Source organism: Emys orbicularis, chromosome 1, assembly GCF_028017835.1.
Source record: "Emys orbicularis isolate rEmyOrb1 chromosome 1, rEmyOrb1.hap1, whole genome shotgun sequence".
NCBI classification, from domain to species: Eukaryota; Metazoa; Chordata; order Testudines; family Emydidae; genus Emys; species Emys orbicularis.
The window spans coordinates 323,517,862-323,533,124 of NC_088683.1; the positions used below are offsets into that span (position 1 = coordinate 323,517,862).

At 42.3% G+C, this 15,263-nt stretch overlaps 1 protein-coding gene across 1 annotated transcript in view; it reads left to right on the plus strand.

The window, feature by feature from the left end:
• Positions 1 to 15,263, plus strand: part of FLT1 (fms related receptor tyrosine kinase 1) — a 145,856-nt gene that overhangs the window by 47,461 nt on the left and 83,132 nt on the right. The window contains exons 9-10 of the mRNA XM_065397601.1: positions 697 to 866; positions 1,279 to 1,438. Coding sequence (XP_065253673.1) covers positions 697 to 866; positions 1,279 to 1,438 — 330 coding nt within the window. The remainder of the gene's footprint in view (positions 1 to 696; positions 867 to 1,278; positions 1,439 to 15,263) is intronic.

Genomic DNA, 15,263 nt, shown 5'->3' on the forward strand with positions numbered 1-15,263 from the left:
TAGTGAAGACGCGGTAAAATCGATCCCTGATCGCTCTGCCGTCGACTCCGGAAATCCACCTCGGCAGGAGGCGGCAGCGGAGTCGGCGGCAGCGCGGCAGCGGTCGACTTTCCCACGTCCTCACCGCTAGGTACGCCGACCTAAAATACGCAACTTCAGCTACGGTATTCACGTAGCTGAAGTTGCGTATCTTAGGTCGGACCCCCGCTGCAGTGTAGACCTAGCCTCAGTCACTTAGGAGTCTAAATTCCATCTGCATATGGGATTTAGACTCCTAAGTGCCTAAATCCCTTTTGAAAATGGGATTTTGGCTCAGTTTGGGGTTGTGACACTGAGGGCAGCAATGCTTAAATACCCTAACAGATCTGGGCCTAAATCTAGAGAGCTCTAGTCCCTGCAAGTGATGGATATGCCACTGATCGAGCATATACCAGACATTAAACAGATACTATACTTAAGCCTAGTCAAAAGGTCAAGAGAAGAGACACAAGATGAAGGAATATAGGCTACTTAAGCAACATTATTTCTCAAAATGCTGTTTTCCATGTGATTTCCTCTGACCATTAAAGTGCAAACTTGGTCTGCCATAGATGCTCATAGCTTAAAACATTTCAACATGAGGATGTTCCCATTCTAGCATAGTTACTCTGAAAAACACCATTTTCATAATAATACGTTATAATGTTCTTTTAACAGGTTAAAAGATGGGTTACCCGCTGCTGAAAAGTGTGCCCGCTATGTGGTTAAAGACTATTCATTAATCATCAGAGATGTTGCTGAAGAGGATGCAGGGAATTATACTATAACACTGAGTATACGACAGTGGAACTTGTATAAGAACCTAACAGTCACACTCATTGTAAATGGTAAGTTTGCAGGATGGTATCTACTTAGTTATTAAACTCATTGAAGCGCCAGATTCTCAGCTAGGGCTTGATCCTGTGTTAGTCAAGTCAATGGAAAATTTCCCGTTGACTTGTTGGAAGTAAGATCAAGCTCCTGGTGTAGATTGGCAGAGCTAGACTGAAGCCAATGGAACTGCATTGATCTATACCAGGTTGGGGTCTGCCCTCCACAGTTACATTTTTTTTGCATTACTTAAGTATTTTTAATGCCTACACATCTCACTGTACTTTTCCCCATTGGTGTTGTTTCAGTTCCCAAGGGGGGTTCAGTTTCTTAACTTCCCACTCTGCAGGATGATTTTACTTACATGATGACAGAGTGCAGTAGAAACTCAGCTCCTTCTGACTTCTGTTCTATTTACGCATTTTACAGTGAAACCCCAGATTTATGAAAAAGCAGTGTCGTCATTTCCTGATCCCAATCTCTACCTACTGGGCAGCAAGCAAGTGCTGACTTGCACTGTTTATGGTATTCCTCAGCCTACAATTACATGGATATGGCATCCTTGTAGACAAAATCATTCCAAAGCAAGGTAGGACAGTTTGTTTACCTGTTCCGCCCCCACGTGATCAAAACCTTCTTTTTTTACAGTTCTAAAGCTTGCAATTACAGTAGAGAAATCAGCAGAGCTTGTATGATTTTTTATCGCTGTCTTTTGAATTTTAACACATCTGGGCAAAATGCAATTTCTTATGCAAAATATGCCAGAAGTGGCACCTTCTGCATCATTACTTTACAGTCAGGGGTGGCTCTCTGTTTTTTGCCACCCCAAGCACGGCAGTCAGGTGGCCTTCGGCGGCGTTTCTGTGATCTGCCAGTCCTGCGGCTGCTGAATTGCCGCCGAAACCGCGGGACTGGCGGACCTCCTGCAGGCATGCTGCCAAAGGCTGCGTGACTGCCGCCCTCACAGCGATGGGCAGGCCGCCCCCCGCGGCTTGCCGCCCCAGGCACGCGCTTGCTGCGCTGGTGCCTGGAGCCGCCCCTGTTTACAGTTGTAGGTAGAGCTGATGGTACAAACTATTAGTGCTGTATATAGTACACTTCTAATCATGCATGCAATGTTCACAGGAGATAGTATTTAGAAAGCAAATGTACTCTACAATATGTTCTCTGCAAGGCTTCTCTTATAAATTCCTATTACAACAGATGAGTTCCCCTTTCTTCTTGAAATTCCAAAGGAATAATCTTCAGGATATTTTGGATTCTAAAAGAACAAAGGCAAATATACCTTCTGATACTCCAGTAGATCGAAATATCATAAATCCACACATGCCCAGCTCTTACCTCATTGTACGTTAGCAGTGTAAAACCTAACACCATCATAAAGACTCGGGTGATATTGAAGCTCAGCGAATCTTTTGTATTCAAATCCCCTTCCCGAGCTTTGTTTTCTTTTATGACTAGTTTGAACACTGACTCATTTTGCCAAAACATGGCCTAACTCATAAAGTCTAACAGATTCTTAACTAAAAATCCTTGACACAAACAATAGAATAATAACTACTAATGAAGGGTGCAATCCTTCAAGATGCTAAGCAATTACTGCCAATTACCTTTAAATTGCCGCTAGAGCCCCAGGTGGCTCAGGTCAGGCAGCGCGGATGGGTTGGCTGGGGGATGCTGACCCCCAGCCCCGCCCCTTCTTCCCAAGGCCCCTCCCCTTCCGGGGGGGGGGGGCAGAGTCGGCTCACGTACCAGTAAGAGTTCAATTTTACTTTCACCCCGATTGTACCTTTCTTTAAGATTATGCAAATGAGAATCATTTGCTGTACTATTCTCACCAATAGGTGGCACCAGAAATCTCTACATGTGCTTTAGTAAGGAAAAGTTGCAGTTCTCCATTTCACCAACAGTATTTCCTATATTTGTTACATAAGAAGTACCACTTTCAAAACAATGATTAAATTTGATCTTTTTACTTGTAGGTAAGGTGTAGGTTAAAAGAAATTACAATGGCCTTTTCACTGAAGAGTCCCTGGTGAAAGCCATATAGACTATGACATTGGATCCTTTTATTTGACCTAAAAGTTTAAACATTTTTTCATATTTTTATTTAAAATATAGGGTGGAATTGATACAAGATTTGGTTCTTCTTGCTCGGGAATCAGAGTGATGTTCTGTGCCTGTGAAACATCTCTCTCTCTTCACAAACACAGAACTGCACTACTATATAGTAGATCATATAATTAGAAATAAAATTTAATAACTTCTAAACCACTGAAGACTCAGTTAATGAGATGAGTAGAAATGAGCTTTAACATGTGATCAAAGGATAAAAGCAACAAATTAAATATCAATCATTGGCTCTATTTCAAGTTTGTCTCCAGATCTGTTTCAAATGTGCCTTCAAAATCGTTTTGTTGCGATTCTCTTTTAATACTCCCCTTTCCTCTTTTAGCCCTCATAACAAATAAAAATATAGATGCTCCATTTTTAATACTTCACATACTACTTACTCCCTTTGAAATACATGGTGAAAGTTAGTCGTCAGATAAAGACATAGACACCTAAATAACTGGGGGCCCCTTGCTCCAGGGAGGAGTAACCTGGCACAGCTTACTTCCCCCTCTGTGCCAGCTCAGTTGCACTGCCTGGTGCATTGGAAAGGCAGAGCCATGTCTTCACACACTCGCCACCCTCCTGCCCAGGAGAGTGATTAGTGGCCCTGTGGCAACTGCTCTCTCCCTTGCACAAAGACTAGCAATGCAGGTAGCCTGGGCAGGGGAGTAAGGAGGTAGATTATGCCCCTTTACTGCCCTCTGTGGGTACTTACAATAGCTCCAAACTGAGCTTTTAGTGTGTTGCCTCCCACTCCCGATGCATCACAAGTGATGCGAGTGGCATCCTTGATTGTCTGCATCTTCCACAAGTCCTTGGTCCTGTGGCAAAGTTGCTGCCCCAATACACCCCCTCTGGGCTGGCTCTAGCATTGCAGCAGCTTTTGCCTCAGTTTCTCCCACTGTCCTTTTGCCACCTGGCTGTGTGGCCAGACCACTTTATAAAGCCCTACCCCTTCCAGGGCCATAGAGACCTGTATCAAAGTCCAACAGAAATACTCAAAACAATTGAATCTTCAGCCCCGCTGCTCAGCAGGCTGCCTTTGCTCACAGGTGGGCCTTGACTGCTATACTTTGTCCCCAGGCCTAGTCCCAGCTCTTGTGCCTCTAACAACCCACTGCCCAGGGGCTGGCACATTCCTCCTCCCACTCAGGGGTTCAGACAGTCTGCTGCTCCTCAGGGTTCCTGCCTCCCGTCAGGCTTCCAGCTCACCCTGTCTCCTTTTCTCTCCTTTCTCAGCCAGCTTGCAGGGCTGCTTCTCAGAGAGGGGGAACAATCCAGCTCCTCTCCCCAGCTAGGCTCACCCAACTCTTCATGAGTATCCCTAGCTTTCCGCCAGCGGGGTCTAATAATTAAGATGAGCCTCCTCATCTCCAGCTGTTCAGGAGAAGCTCTGTATGGGGTTCGGGAGTGAGGTGGGTGAACTGTCACAGGCTGAACCCTTAAGGGCCAGCCAGCTTGTGACAGGCCCCAGTTCAGGAATGCGCGTAAGCATGTGTTCTGTCCCACTGACTTTCACTGGGACTTACGGCTGTGCTTAAATTCATGCATGTGTTTCAGTACTTTCTTGACAAGAGATGCTTTCCTGAATTTTGTCCTTAGTGTCTTTCCTATGCTGCCCCATAACACATGGGCACTCTCCTTGAGCTGATCCATAAGGCCATGACCCTTTCCTCTTTTTAGGCCTTTAAAACCCACATTGGTGTGCTATCTATTTAAAAAGTAGCTAAGTGTTAATTGGTAGGCCAAGAGACCTTTGGGGATTATTGATGTTTGGAAGGGAGGGAAGCAGTGTTGATTGTAAGTTTTATGCTTCTTCCTGCTCTATGACTTTTGCTTGTCTTCTCAAATTGTGAGCTCTTTTGGGCAGGCCATATGTCATACTCTGTGTTTAGACAGTGCATAGCATATTGTAGGTCCTACCAAAATACAAGTGAGATAAAATAATAACAGTTTATGTTAAGTGTGTGCATGGAATTTTGAAGTCCACTTCTCCCCACTTTCCCTTCTGCAGCATGAGAATCCCAGCTGACATTGCAAGGGACAATTGTCCAGAAAGGCTGGGATTCTGGAAGTTGTTATATCCCCTGTCAGGGGAGAATCGAATATGCATTCCTGGTGAGTTTTAGGATGTGTATAGCACATGACAAAACACTAAACATTCAGTTGTCAAAACTAGGGTTGTCAAGCGATTAAAAAAATTAATCGCGATTAATTGCATTGTTAAACAATAATAGAATACCATTTATTTAAATAGTTTTGGATGTTTTCTACATTTTCAAATATATTGATTTCAATTACAACACAGAATACAAAGTGTACAGTGCTCACTTTATATTTATTTTTGATTACAAGTAATTGCACTGTAAAAACAAAACAAAATAGTATTTTTTTCAATTCACCTAATACAAGTACTGTAGTGCAATCTCTTTATAGTGAAAGTTGAACTTACAAATGTAGAATTATGTAAGAAAACTGCATTCAAAAATTAAACAATGTAAAACTTTAGAGCCTGCAAGTCCACTCAGTCCTACTTCTTGTTCTGCCAATTGCTCAGACAAACAAGTGTGTTTACATTTGCAGGAGATAATGCTGCCCACTACTTGTTTAGAATGTCACCTGAAAGTGAGAACAGGTGTTTTCATGGCACTGTTGTAGCCAGTGTCGCAAGATATTTACATGCCAGATGCGCTAAAGATTCATGTGTCCCTTTCATGCTTCAACTACCATTCCAGGGGACATGTGTCCATGCTGATGATGGGTTCTGCTCGATAACAATCCAAAGCAGTGAGGACCGACGCAGGTTCATTTTCATTATCTGAGTCAGATGCCACCAGCAGAAGGTTAATTTTCATTTTTGGTGGTTCAGATTCTGCCATTTCTGCATTGGAATGTTGCTCTTTTAAGACTTCTGAAAGCATGCTCCACACCTTGTCCCTCTCAGATTTTGGAAGGCACTTCAGATTCTTAAACCTTGGGTCGAGTGCTGTAGCTATGTTTAGAAATCTCACATTGTACCTTCTTTGCATTTTGTCAGATCTGCAGTGAAAGTGTTCTTAAAACGAACAACATGTGTTGGGTCATCATCCGAGACTACTATAACATGAAATATATTCAAAATGCGGGTAAAATAGAGCAGGGGACATACAATTGTCCCCCAAAGAGTTCAGTCACAAATTTAATTAACGCGTTATTTTTTAACGAGCATCATCAACATGGGAGCATGTCCTCTGGAATGGTGGCCGAAGCACGAAGTGGCATATAAATGTTTAGCTTATCTGGCACATAAAGACCTTGCAATTCCAGCTACAAAAGTGCCATGCGAATGCCTGTTCTCACTTTCTGGGGACATTGTAAATAAGAAGAGGGCAGCATTATCTCCTGTAAATATAAACAAACTTGTTTGTCTTAGCGATTGGCTGAACAAGAAGTAGGACTGAGTGGACTCATAGGCGCTGAAGTTTTACATTGTTTTGTTTTTGAGTGCAGTTATGTAACAACAAAAAATCTACATTTGTAAGTTGCACTTTCACCACAAACAGATTGCACTGCAGTACTTGTATGAGGTGAATTGAAAAATACTTTTTTCTTTTGTTTATCATTTTACAGTGCAAATATTTGTAATCAAAAATAATGTACACTTTGATTTCAATTACAACACAGAATACAATATATATGAAAATGTAGAAAAAAATCCAAAATATTTCATAAATTTCAATTGGTATTCTCTTGTTTAACAGTGTGATTAAAACTGCAATTAATCGTGATTATTTTTTTAATCATGATTTTTTTTTTGAGTTAATAATGTGAGTTAACTGTGATTAATCGACAGCCCTAGTCAAAACCTCTCTGTGAGGTAGGTCAGAATTACTATATTTAGTTTGGAAACTGCAGTACAGAAAAATTTTCAGACTTCAGATGTATAAGGTTAGGTACTGAGCTCCAGAGTTTGCCGTCTACGTAAAATTGGCCTGATTTTCAAAGATGGTGACCACTGGCATCTCTCCCGTGGAAGCTACAGGTGTTCCCCTTCTCTGGATTTAACTGCCTAACTTTAGGTACCCAAGTGCTCTTAGTGCCAACTTTGTGTAGTTAGATCTGCCAGTGCCTGTTTATATGCACAGATGTGAAGATTTGCACACTCCACTTGATAAACCCACAATTATTTGTACTACAGCGGTTACTATAGCCCCAATCAGGGATCAGGGCCCCATTTCGGTAGGAGCCTCCATACATATAATAAAAAAACAGTCCCTCCCTCCAAGAACTTATAGTCTGAGCCCAATTTCTGCAAAGATTTCTGCATATGATTAACTTTACCCAATGTGAGTAATGCCATTGAAATCAGTGGAACTACTCACAGTGTGACATTAAACACATGCTTACGTTTTTGCAGGATCGCGGCATAAAGGTACATTAGTGGAAACCACTTGAAAATGTGGCTATTTCTTTAAATCTTTGTTCCCTCAGTATTTCTATAGTTGAAATCTAAAACGTATTGCAGTGTAGTCCTTGGATTCTGTGTATTTTTTTAAGATCATGCAGATACATTGATACTATGTGATTAATGATGCAATGAACTTAAGTAACTTCACCTTTGTCAATTATGTGGGCAACAGGATGGCTACATTTAAGCCTGTTTCCATAGTTTCCTGATGGAAAATTAAAGAATGGGATTTTTAAAAATTGTTCTAACATTGCTCAACAAGTTTGTCTTTATGGAATCGAGGGGGACAAATAGTGTAATTAAAATGTCCCTGTTTTTCCCCTACTCTGCTCAAATTAACTCATTTGCTACTAAATAACTTTTTCTTATATATTTTTCAAATTTCTGGTGGGATTTTGTCCCCCCCAAAATACTAGACAAGGAAAGACCCATCTGGGGATAAGAGAAAAGGTTGTTTTTAAAGCTCATCCAAAACTAATGGGCTCGCAGAGAATGCAAATGAATGGAGAGAATAAAATGAGAATAAAAACAGAGGGAAGTAAAGTAATGAATGTGTGTTAATATCCTATAGCTAGATCAGCCACAGCTCATATACAGCTACGTACTTTATCTTTTATTTGCTAGCTAGCCAGCATTAGATGTATTGGGTAGAATCCTCAAAAAAGTTATTCAGTGAAGGTCGGAAAAGGCAGAGCAGTCCCAACAGTACAAATCATTTCCCCCAGCATATTTATACCAAACCTGAGTTGTCACCTCTAGTCTCATTTTCTCTAGAGTCTGAATCTCCTCTGTCAGATTCAGGGCCAAAGGTCCATGGCTTCAGGGGAGCCATGCTGGTGTACATCAGCCGAGCTTCTGGCCCTCCTTCTCCACAAGTCTCATTCTGGGTGGAACGAAACAGGTGCCATAAGCAGTGGTGTGCAGAACGTTTGCTGTGGGAGGTCCGTTCAAATCAATGGGAGTCATGCCTTGAAGCTTTAGAGGTTAGCTTCTCAGTGTGGAACACCTGCTCAAAATGACTGATCCTGCAATCTGCGCTGCAGATTTGTGTTTGTCTTAAATTAGTCTGGGCAGAGGTTGCCAAGGAAGGCACAGTGGGATATTGATATTGTTCAGTACAATCACTGGTTTCCTCAGCACTGACACAGTGTTATTCTTTGGGCGTTTCTATCTCTGGACAGTTCCACGTTGATCGTGGACAGCTGAAGAGATATCCTCATCATGTTCTGACTGAGCTTCAATTGATTTGACCCTTCTGAACCTGTAAACACACACAGCACTGGAATGTTATCTTGGACGGTTTAGCTCCCTCTCCCCCTACCCTTCCATTATGTTTAGACTCAAACAAACTGAATACCAAGTGAGTAACCTACGCCAGCTCCCCAGAGAGCAACTCTGCAAACACAGCAACATTATTATGTTGAATTAGTTTTGTTTCTTTGAATGCTGGTTACTGTTTTGGAGGTATCTACAAAATATTAGGCACTGGGAAAATTGGGGCCTGATTCTCCTCTCTTACACCACTTTTACCCTGGTTGTAGGTCCATTGTGTTCAGTGGAGTTACTGCTGATTTAATACAGAATAAGTAAAAAGGTTAGGACCTCTGAGTGAAATTCTCATCCCTGCTCTGGCCCCTTTACACCAGGTAAAAGGGCCAGAGCAGCATAAAAGGGGCCCTAAAAGACCCAGATCTGGGACTTCCCTCACTTGCAGGAATTGAGACAGATAGCCATAGGCTGTACTGAGAGAACACCCTCATAAGCCCCAAGCACACATTCTTTCCCATCGACTTTGGAAAAATGCAGTAATAAAGGATTGAGGGTCTTGTGCCTGCCCATAGAGATAATCCATTTGGGATTCCCAGCATATTCACTACTGTTGAGACTGTGGGCAGGAAAAGCTAGGGCTCTTTGATGAAAATAAGAAAGCTCAGGTGCAACAAAGGAGGGCTGTGTGTGATTGCCAGTGGATGGGATGATCTGGGTTAATGGATGGCAGAGGAGCGGATTGATCCTATTCAGTTATTATAGCTATTTTAAAAGGTAGTCTTTGTAAGAAAGCAATCAGACAATTCATGGTACTCAGCACCAAACTGCAGAAAAGGGCATCAGTACTATAGAAAAAACATAGACTAAGGACAAGAGAGGTTAGTTTAGTTGTAAATTGGCCTGAACTAAAACCCTGGATCAGAACAGCCCGAGAGTCTTCAATATCTGAACACGAATCCTATCTGCACTTTGCAATGGCCCTTTTCTATATAATGATTTGCCTGGAAACCTCCTTTCCAAAGCATCCCCTGAATGCGAGAGTGATCTCACTTTTGCGCTTTGAGCTCATTTCTACATAGATGGCCCTCCTACACCACAGTGGCGGGCACTTTCCAGAGACGAAGAGATGTGAGCAGTTCACACCCAGGCAGAAGCTTAGAGTTTGCATTTAGAACGGCCTATGTAGAGAAGGCCTGATCCTGCCCTCATGGAAATAAGTGCCCAAACTCCCACCAACTTCAATGGGACTGGGAGCAGGCCCTGCGTGCAGAGCCAGTCTAATTGCATTTGTACATTGTTTATGTCAGTATACTCATAAAGGACTGAAAGGCAGAGTCATTAGGATGTGCTTGGATAGATTACTGGAGGAAACTAGGGTTGGAACATCGGTGAGGTATGTAAAATTAACAAGTAAAGAACAAATGTTAATTGGACTTAATTAGAAATGTACTGAAGCACCCAAATTTAATTGTGGCTGTCTGCAACCATGGATGCCCATTAACTTGTCCACAGTGTCTGTGTGGTGTTCTGTTCCCTGTGCCACCTTCTATTTTCAGGAAGGGAAGACTGAGTCTTAAGTTATGGTAAAAGTAGGTCACATCAACAGGTAGTTCAAGAATGCCTTTGTTTAATTTGACACATGGCCAGATCCTCAGCTGGTCTAATTTTACATCAGCTGAGGATCTGGTTGATGGATTCTATGGGTCTGATTCTCATTTACACAAAGGAGCCTTTATGCTACTCTGATAGCCTAAAGTAGGCTTAGCGTGGGTGTAAATATATTTTTTCCCCACTTAAATGCACCTTTACATTGGCAAAGCTTGTAAAGGGAACTATGTGTAAATGAGACTCCGGGTCTATATTCTTCACTCATCTTTTTTAAAACTTGCACGCATACCTGCTATGGTGTGTCGGTCTGCACGTAGCATGTGCAGAGAACTGAAATTCCCATTAAAGAATTTTAAATCAAGTAAAGAGAGTGAGAAAGAGCCTCCCAACTGAAATATTTTCAGCATTGCTTCACACTGAATAAATGAGCAAATAAAGCAGGTCATCCTATACTGTAGGCTTCCATTGTGAGCCAAAAATTGATGTTCACTAATGAGCAGCCACTTCTGTCCTGTGGAAATTACTAGAAAAGTGCCCCTGATCCTTTATGTGCATCTTGCAAAATAGTCCTTTCAAATATTTTACCTATAAAATGCCCTGAGAATAAGACCCGATGTATTTGTCAAACACAGATTTGCTTGTTTTTGTATATCAAGGCTTGGGATAGTTTGCCATTGTCTGTCCTTCTTGTAATGATACAGTAAATGTGGCAAACAATTATTTCTGATGACTCTACTGTGCATATTGTAAATGCTATCAAAGGCTTCATTATGTGCTTTAAATGAACCAAAAGCTTGATCGTTCAAATTTCAGCAGTACTAGATTTAAAATAGCTCTTAATCATAGTTTCTCAAGTCTAATAAAAGAATGCTTAAGCACAAGATACAAGATGTTGCCAAGGACTTTTTTTTTTTAATTAGAGATGGATCAAACCAGACTGGTTTAAAACATAAGAAAATATAACAATGTCCCAGACATCCCAGAGGACTGTTACTTACTGTAATTAAACTATAATGAAAATGCGTTTGGCTATTGTGCAAATCATATTGTGAATAAACAGTGTCCTTTCAAAAGTTCAACCAGTTGAAAATACTGGACCACATTGAAGAGGATTCCCCAAGTTAGAGATAGGTGCTAACTCTGGAACACACCGAATCTTTAAAACCAGTGGGACTCCTAAACTATCCACCACTCCTGCATTGCTGAAGTCAATGGAAGCTTTGCCATTTGCATAAATGGTTGCAGGATCAGACTGTGTATGTACTTAAATAGAATTATTAATGCATTTATCATTATATTTCATTATATAAGCAAGCGTTTCTCAAAATATAGTGTTAACATTCTTACGCCTTTGTTTTTATTCCTTCTCCCCCTTTACATAGCAGTTTGCTTTTATCCTATGTCTGTCAGTATTTTTTCCGCACCCTTTTCCCTGTTTTCCTTCTCCCCTCTAAATATCTCCCTCTGTTCAATCTCCTCCTTTCTTGGGCCTCTCTTTGGGGCTGGCTTTCCCCTCCTCCTACATCCAGTGCCACAATTGACTCAGAGTTGCCCTAAGTCCTCTGCCCAAAGCAGTGCTGAGCGTGGACCACCTGGCAGGGCACTAGCAGTGGCTCTTTGTCTCCACTACCGCTCAGCTGTTCACTGGCAAATGGAATTGACATTGTCTGGTAAGCAGTACAGGGAGGGAATTGCTGTATAGAGCCATGTATCTCCAACCAGGACAACTGGAGCACTGGAGAGGGATTCCAGTATCCTCCTTAAACCTTGAGTCAACATTGCCCTGAATGACAGCTCTGTTAGGGATAATACTAGGAACCCATAGGTTGTTTGGGTGAAGGTGAGACAACTGTGCCATGCCAGATAATCTGGAGAAGTGTAGTGTAGGAGGAAGAGGCTCTCCTTTTCCTGGACAACAATAAGCTTGCTCTATATAACAGTTTTTTTGTGAGGATGGAGATTTCATGATGATCTGGGTCCTGGAAGGATGCAGATACAGGGTGCTGCATCAGGATCTAAGTGGGGTCTTTTGACTGTATTTTTGACTGAGAAAAATGTTCTGTTTGAGTAGAGAAAGTAGACTAGTGTAGCAGGCACTGAACAACATCTGCCTGTGTTCTCTTGGAAACCCTGAGCTTGGACTGTGCATCCAAATCAGAGATTTGAGAATTGAGAATAAAAGGGAGTCAGATTGCACAATTTGCTCCTATTATCTTTATGGTCCTTCCATTTAGCCTTCTGACTTCTCAGAAGTCCTGATACTTGAGAGTGTCCTTTCCTCCTCCACTAAATTAAACGTTAAAACCAATCTCTGTTGCAACAGTAAGGAAAGACGTTTCAGCTGTTAGCTCTGTTCTTATGCTTTGAGCAACATCTCCGGAGCTCCAGCCAATGCTCATCTCAGCTATGGGAAAGGTAGGGGAATTGGCCCTCTCTCAGAGTCCGAGAGGGAAAGTGAGTGGCTGAGTCCCAGTGACTGTACAGGAGATCTGAGTGATTAGCATCTAGCAGAGGGAGGAAAGGAGGTGGAGGACCAGGAAGGAAGGAAGGAAGGATTGGCTGAAACAAAATCTTATTCTGAGTTTGTAAGAACTGCTGAGCAGTGTGCAGCAGGAAGCAGAGTGTCAAGAAGCAAAATGCAATTAGCTAATAACAAAAACCAAGGTATAATAATCCCATGTCACCTTAATGACCAGAGAAATGGATGCACTGTCACTTTCCTGGTGTGCCACTGGTCTCACAAGCTGCAAAGCAATTGGAAGAGAACTCATTCTTTCAGCAACCATTTGCCAAGTCATCTGCATGATCTACTATTGTAGGACACTTAATTATATAGATTAATGTATCTCTCATGGATAAGATAGCCAGGAAAAAAAGTAGGGTGACTAAAGGGTTTATGACGGTCATGAGAAGAATGTGGGCAATTTAGTTGAGGTGGGAATGTCATTCCTGGCTTCTGACACATCTGACTTTTCTTTTCATTCCATGCCCCAGACAAATTTCCTGAGCATACTGGGAACTCTTAAGATGATAATGTTTTGTTTGAGAAAATTCAGGACAACCAGTCTTCAGTAGCAGTCCCAGCAAATAGTTCAGGACCAGTTGTACTGCTTGAAACTGTGACCATGAAAAGAGAACAGTTTGTATAGTCCAGCTACCCATGGTTAATAATAAGAGACTGCTGTTCTTACTCCTGTAATTCTCAGCCAGCTTTTCTCTAAATCTATGGCTGCATGTCAGGAAAGCACTGGCGGGGTGGGGGTGGGGGGATAGAGGGGGACTCATGCTTTCTGTCAACTTGCTTTTTAGTGTACATGATAAGTAACGAGGATCTATACCAGGAAAAAGGGAGCCAGAGTTAAAGCATGGGACCTGGGACACCTGGGTGCTCACAAAGAACATACACTGTTCCCCTTCTCCTCTCCCCTCCCCCCGCTACCTACCTGAGCAGAGAGATTGAAAAGAAACTTTTGTCTTGATCCTACACACAAGTGGCAGAGTCCAAGGGAATGGTCACTAAGCAGTCCCTTGCTCCCCTGCTGCTCATTAAGGCAAAACTTTTCAGCACGGCTTATAGGGTCTTTGGCCAGGGGTCTCCCATTTCTGTTCGTGCAGAGGTGGGTTTGAACGACTCCAGCGAGTGGTGCTGGTTGGTAGAGATCAGCAGTTGGTTGCCATCTGCAAACTGGCAGGTGTCAAATCTGACATGAGCTTGTGATGTCTGATCAGCTTCCAGTGGGCAGGCATGGACATCACAAACACTACCCCCTCAGCTGGCCCTGACTGGCACCTGGGACAGCCCCAGCAGCGAGGCCAAGGACCAGCGAGAGTGAAGAGTGACATACCTTCTCATCTCCAGGTCAGATCTGAGGCACACTGAGGAGTCAGTGAGGGGAAGCTTGTACCGCTGCTGTTCATGCTGTGCCCGTCACTGTGAATAAACGGAGGTTTTCATGCACCAGGCTTTCAGTCTGGCCCCCTTGCATAAGCACTAAAATACAAAGACACTTTTAAAAAAGAGAAACAATTTGTAAAAATGTAGCCATGTCCTAACACTTACTGAAAATGTGCTCCAAGCATATTGCTATTTGTTTGTTCTTTTAATATGGTAGGCTGGCCATCCTGGGTGAAATCCCAGCCCCATTGAAATCAATATCACCCTATCACTGATTATTTTTGACACAGCACCTGCAGTAGCAAAGGAACATTTATACCGTGGCTCTTCAACAGGTAAACACATTATAACACTGACAGCCAATTATATTTAAACACATTGGCAACATACCAGCAGACCAACCACCCCCATAGAAGACATTTTATAACATCTCCTTGCTCCTTACTACTCTTATGCCCCTTTGTTTTCTGACTGAAAATGATTCAGGATTCCCAACAATGTGTGATGACTATTGCGCTGTGCTATGGATTACACAACAGCACAGATGGCTTTTGTTAGGGTGACCAGATGTCCCGATTTTATAGGGACAGTCCTGATTTTTGGGTCTTTTTCTTATATAGGCTCCTATTACCCTCCACCCCGTCCCAATTTTTCACACTTGCTGTCTGGTCACCCTAGCTTTTGTTGTAGAACCCCAATGTGCAGATAAGCACAGTCTCATGTAAATTTGCGTTTTTGGTAACCAAAGGGGAAACTAGTTTCCCTATGTTCTTCATGATTCTAGGGCTTAGGTTTTCCGGATCCTGTATCTTTAAGTCAGTGTTGCCATGATCACATCCTGAGTGATGCAAATCACTTCATCTCTTGACAGTAAGTTTGCCCAAACTCTGATGAAGACAATTCCTTAGTATAAACATGATAGACACTGAGAAAGGCGATATGATTTGGTTTTATTTTTTAACCAGTGTTAAAAGTTATTAACCCCAATTGCTGTGTGCCTTTCTCTTGCTCTTCATACCTGTGCTGTCTCCCAATTCAGTCTCATCACTCCAGCTTCACAGAAGTAGTTATTTATTGACA